Source organism: Habropoda laboriosa, unplaced genomic scaffold, assembly GCF_001263275.1.
Source record: "Habropoda laboriosa isolate 0110345459 unplaced genomic scaffold, ASM126327v1 scaffold40, whole genome shotgun sequence".
NCBI lineage: Eukaryota > Metazoa > Arthropoda > Insecta > Hymenoptera > Apidae > Habropoda > Habropoda laboriosa.
In genome coordinates, this window is record NW_017100231.1 from 468,124 (window position 1) to 474,174 (window position 6,051).

A 6,051-nucleotide genomic window follows, 5' to 3' on the forward strand; every position below is an offset into this window, starting at 1 on the left:
GATTTATTTAAATTATATAGTTACATAAATTAATAATTATTATGTTTATTTCTTCATCGTTCCTAAAAATTTTAATAAAAATATATAGTAATTATTTGTTGGACATGTAAGTTGGTATTAAAGTAACAAGATGGATGCGCACATTGTAATATCAATACACATCATACATGTGGTGTACACGTTGTAGTGTATCACGCCTTCAATTAAAGATTGAATAATAAATAAATAGTTTATTTTAAAAATGGTTCGTAAAAAAATAGATAATCGCGTTCGTGTTTTAATTGAAAATGGTGTTGTCACGGGACATAGAACGATGTTTATTGTTATTGGTGAAAAAGCACGAGATCAGGTTAGTGTATGTTATATATTTTCAGTATATAATTACATATGGAAATATGTTATACTTAATTATATGTATATTAATTTATTAGATTTAATCACTTAAAAAAATACTATAATTGTTTATTAGGTAGTTTTGCTACATCACATGTTATCAAAGACTGTTATAAAAGCTAGACCTTCTGTACTTTGGTGTTACAAGAAGGAATTGGGATTTAGTAGTCATAGGAAGAAGCGAATGAAGTCCATACAGAAGAAAGTCAAATCAGGAAAATTAGATGTTAATGAAGATGATCCATTTGAATTATTTGTTGTCTCTACTAATATAAGATATTGCTATTATTATGAAACACATAAAATATTGGGAAATACATATGGGATGTGTATTTTACAAGTAAGGTTTCTGATTAATTGAATTGAACATATATGATCATTTTAACAGAAAAGTATTTTTTTTAGGATTTTGAAGCAATTACACCAAATTTGTTAGCACGTACTATTGAAACTGTAGAAGGAGGTGGACTTATCATATTTCTCTTACAATCAGTGCAATCTTTGAAACAACTATATACAATGAATATGGATGTTCATCAAAGATTCCGTACAGAAGCACATCAAGTATGTTGTCATTTTGACTTGGTTGTATGATATTTAAGTGGTAGTCTTATATGATAATGTTATTATATTTTTAACTTTATTTTAGGATGTTACTGGTCGATTTAATGAAAGATTTTTGTTATCTCTTGCTTCATGCAAAAGATGTTTAGTTGTTGATGATCAATTAAATGTATTACCTTTATCATCACATAATTTAAAGATTGAACCTATACAAAAACTTCCATCTTCTGAAGAACTAACAGAATTAGATGTATTAAAAGAGAGTTTAAAAGATACACAGCCTATTTCTTCTCTTGTTAATTGCTGCAAGACAATTGATCAGGTCTTCTCAAATTTATTGAATGTATATCAGAAAAAACATTAAGGTCTACTGTCTCTTTAACTGCAGCTAGAGGACGTGGAAAATCTGCAGCTCTAGGTTTAGCTATTGCTGGTGCTATAACATTCAGTTATTCAAACATTTATGTTTCAAGTCCAAGTCCAGAAAATTTGAATACATTATTTGAATTCATTTTTAAAGGTAAATTGTACAATAAGTCATTATGTTTGAATATATTAAACTTTTATATCATTTTTAGGATTTGATGCATTAGGGTATCAAGAACATCTTGATTATGGACTTGTACAATCAACAAATCCTGAGTTTAATAAAGCTACAGTACGTGTAAATGTTTTTCGAGATCACAGGCAAACAATACAGGTATAATACTCTTGATTGATATAATTTTATTAAAATGACATAATCATTGAAAATATTGATAAAAAAAAGTAATTTCTTTTAGTATATACATCCTACTGATGCACACAAATTAAATCAAGCTGAATTACTTGTAATTGATGAAGCTGCTGCAATACCTCTTCCTTATGTGAAAGCTATGCTTGGTCCTTATTTAATATTTCTTTCATCAACTATTAATGGGTAAATTATATCTTGTAATTCAATTATTTTTTAATCATTGTTCAATTCGTACATATTACTAATATTATTTTTTTATAGATATGAAGGAACAGGGAGATCTTTATCACTGAAACTATTACAGCAATTACGAAGTCAAACAGTTGGTTCAAATAGTCATGTAAAAACTGAGAAACAACAAAATGAAAAAACTTTTATTGGAAGACAATTACATGAACTCACATTGGAAGAATCTATTCGTTATAAGCCAGGGGACTCTATTGAGCAATGGCTCTGTAATTTATTATGCTTAAATGCTACAACAAGTGTATCTATGTTATCTGGATGTCCACCTCCTGATATGTGTCAATTATACTACATAAATAGGTAATAATTTTTTTCATATTAAATATATGTATCTCTATAATATTCAGTTTAATGTTTTTATATTCTTTTTTTTTTAGAGATACCTTATTTTCTTATCATAAAGCATCTGAATTATTTTTACAAAGGTTGGTGGCTCTTTATGTCGCTTCACACTACAAGGTAAATGTTATTTATTTTAAAAAAATTTTTAAAATACTGATTTTCTGGTAATATTTTAGAATAGTCCAAATGATTTACAAATGATGTCTGATGCACCAGCACATCACCTATTTTGTCTTTTGGGTCCAGTAGATTCAAACAAGAAAACATTGCCTGAAGTATTAACAGTAATTCAAGTAAGTATATACAATGTAACAGTAACAGTAAATATACATGTAAATTTAAGTAGCTTAAGTACTTTTGTAGTTCTAATATTCTTATAATATATAGATTTGCTTAGAAGGTGAAGTGAGTAAGTACACCATAAATGATGGACTAGGCCGAGGGCGCAAAGCAGCTGGTGATCTTATACCATGGACTATCGCACAACAATATCAAGATCAAGATTTTCCGTCGTTAGCTGGAGCACGTATTGTCCGCATTGCAACGCATCCCGATTATCATGGGGTAAGTATGTGTTATTACAGAAATTAATCAAGCTAATTTCTATTTAATAAATACTTAATATTACAGATGGGATACGGTAGTCGAGCATTAAAATTGTTGAAACAATACTATGACATGAAAATATTAAATATTAACGAAGCATCGTCAGAAACATATACGACAGAAATATCAAGAGTTCAAGATGAAGAGATGAATTTACTGGAAGAAAGAATTGGTAATTATATTTATTGTATCACATATAAAACATTAATTTGAGTTTACCTTGTTAATTTCATATTAATAATTTTTTAGAACCTCGAGCTTCTCTTCCACCACTTCTTTTAAAACTAACTGAAAGACGCCCAGAAAGTTTAGATTATATCGGTGTATCTTTTGGAGTTACTGAACAACTTCTAAAATTTTGGAAGCGTGCTGGCTTTGTGCCTGTATATTTAAGGTTTGCATTATTGTTTATTACTATTATAACCTCATATATTTAACAACAGGAGACCTCTATTTTTTCCACCTTTTTTTAGACAAACGACAAATGATATAACAGGTGAACACTCGTGTATCATGTTGTACAAGATAAGTTCTGAACAAGAAGATGTTAGGTGGTTACAAGCATATTGGAATGATTTTCGAAGACGGTTCATCAGTTTACTTTCTAGTTCATTTAATACATATTCATCTTCATTAGCTTTAAGCATATTAATTAATAAAAAGATTACACCAGAGATTACAAGTTAGTATATCTTTAATAATACAATTTCTTTAATGTATATTCTTTTCAAATAATTATGTTTATTTTAGAATTATCAAAACATACATTGGATATCTATTTTACGTCCTATGATTTAAAACGTTTAACTATGTATAGTAATAATATGGCAGATTATCATCTGATAATGGATCTATTACCGATATTTATTTAAAAATTGATATTGTTATTTTTAGGCTATTTTATTAGGATTAGGTTTGCAACACAAAACTGTGGATAAATTAGCAGAAGAATTAGACTTACCAGCATCTCAATTACTAGCTTTATTCAATCGTATTATACGTAAATTTGTGCAGTGCCTTAACAGAACAGCAGAAAACTTTATTGAGACCACGATGATGAAAACGGAAATCAGTAATGAAACTGTACGACTTAATCCTATTAATGGAAAAAGTTTACACGATGAATTAGAAGCTGCAGCCAAGGTTTAATAACTTTCTTCTTACAATATATAATAATTATATTCACTTTTTGTTGACATACACCATTATTTACTACTTGATTTAAATATGTTTCAGGAATTAAAAGCTAAACAAAAAGCGGAATTAGAAAAATTGAAAAAAGAAAACTTAGAACAATATGCAATTAAAGGAACAGATACTGATTGGAATGATGCACTTTCTGGGAAGAAAACTAAAAAACTTATATCTATAAAAAGTGGAGAAAAAAGAGCATCAGAAGATGACAGTATTGTGGAAGTTAAAAAAAAGCAATTTAAAAAAAAGAAAAAACAGTTTGTCAAAACTTCAACAATGTAAAATATTTTTAAATATGATCTGTACAATAAATAATAAATGATTATAATATGTTGTAGTATTTATTTACCCATATATTATACAAATAGAAAGTGTGTTTTGCCGTAAAAAGGAGGTAGTAAGAAAATGCTAATTACATTATGAATAAAACAAATATATAATTTCAGTCAAAATAATTATTATCAACTATATATTTTATACATTGGCAAATTAAATTTCTTTCGTGCTGTATAGATCGCGAAAGTAATTTTTGTAATAACTGTGATGTATATGGCTGCCTTTTATTTATAGTTGTTTTTTGATCTTTATTTTTTGCATTTCGATGTAATGCAATATTATGTTTATTTTTAGAGGCTTTAGGACCGGAATCTGTTAATTGTGGATTAGAAAATTTGGTACTTAAATACGTCTTGTCGATGACTTCATTTTTATTTGTTAATTCTTCTACTGCATTACTTTCTTCTATCGTTATATCATCATCCAATTTTACTCTTTTAATTGATATTTCTTCAGGGGCATCATCTATCATGTTATTTTGTTATAATACATCATAAAATATATATGAACATAATATGAGTAGCTTATCAAATACTTACTATCTTCCACAGAACTTTCATAATTTGCTACTAAGTTAACTACATTAGAAGTAGCAACAGCAAATTTTGGCAGTGCAACTGGGATTTCTTCTTCATCAGAAATATGATTAATGCTTTCCTCATAATAATTTTCAGTTTCATTGGTAGACTGATTTTCTATGTGCAAATTTTCATTTTTTAAGCTTACTAAAAATGTTATTCATATAGAAACATATTTTAAATATTAAACACACACACACAATAATTAACACTCACATGTACCAGAAAATTCATGTAAACCCCTATATGTTTGTGTTTTTTCTATAATATCGCAAGATATTTCAGTAGACTGTTTATGTACTATCCTTTTTCGTTTATAAGAACGTAATAATTTTTTTTTTTTTCGTTTAATAACATGTTGTTTTTGTTTAATTATTTCCCCTCTTTGTACTTTTTCCAGTTCTTCTGCTTTCCGTAACTCAATATTGGCTTTTGTAGGATACCTCCTAAAAAATAAGTAGGACTTTTAAGAATTATTACTAACAATTATAAACACCATTATAACTTACTTTTTTCGTTCCATTATCCATTTTTCAATATCTTCGGGAGTTGATATATTCTTTATTTTATGGTACAAACCACTGTTATGTTGCATAGTAATATGTTTTTCAACGAGTAATGGATGAGCAGAGAAAGTACATCCATCAATACCACACAGCTTATGTTCCCTTTTATGTTCAGAAAGAGCATCTTCTGATGAAAAATTTCTATCACATATTTCACAATAAAATGACTCATCATCCTCTAAATTGGTATAATTTTCATCTCTCTGATCATATGGCTCCTCATCATTTGAATAGAGATCAGCCTAAAAATGGTTACTTCAAATATTTTTTATACACTACTTATACTCATATTCAATGCAAAAATACTTCTTAGTATTGAATTATTATGAAATGTAATAATGTCTGACATTTCATTGATTTCTTTTGATTCTTCTTTTATACAATAATTTCATAGTTTCATAGTTCTTTGTTTCAATATTATACAATATATTAAATATTCACTTAGAAATTATGAATTTTTTTTTAAATAATTCTTTTTTTTTAGGAAATT

General features: G+C 27.5%; 2 protein-coding genes across 2 annotated transcripts in view; one reads left to right on the plus strand and one right to left on the minus strand.

Moving 5' to 3' along the window:
• The first annotated feature begins 155 nt into the window (after positions 1-155).
• On the plus strand, positions 156-4,363 carry LOC108571463 (RNA cytidine acetyltransferase). The gene is given in 17 exon segments (XM_017933517.1): positions 156-349; positions 470-733; positions 799-957; positions 1,043-1,277; positions 1,280-1,477; positions 1,536-1,657; positions 1,740-1,876; positions 1,955-2,239; positions 2,317-2,398; positions 2,458-2,574; positions 2,669-2,845; positions 2,912-3,059; positions 3,137-3,281; positions 3,361-3,569; positions 3,638-3,779; positions 3,781-4,030; positions 4,124-4,363. Coding segments are annotated over 17 exon segments (3,018 nt in total). The 5' UTR covers positions 156-241.
• A 160-nt stretch (positions 4,364-4,523) lies between these two features.
• The window catches only part of LOC108571582 (nuclear fragile X mental retardation-interacting protein 1-like), a 5,684-nt gene continuing 4,156 nt past the window's right edge, over positions 4,524-6,051 (minus strand). Inside the window, exons 3-6 of the mRNA XM_017933655.1 lie at positions 5,505-5,803; positions 5,212-5,441; positions 4,957-5,142; positions 4,524-4,882 (exon numbers count right to left, since the gene is read on the minus strand). Coding sequence (XP_017789144.1) covers positions 4,524-4,882; positions 4,957-5,142; positions 5,212-5,441; positions 5,505-5,803 — 1,074 coding nt within the window. The remainder of the gene's footprint in view (positions 4,883-4,956; positions 5,143-5,211; positions 5,442-5,504; positions 5,804-6,051) is intronic.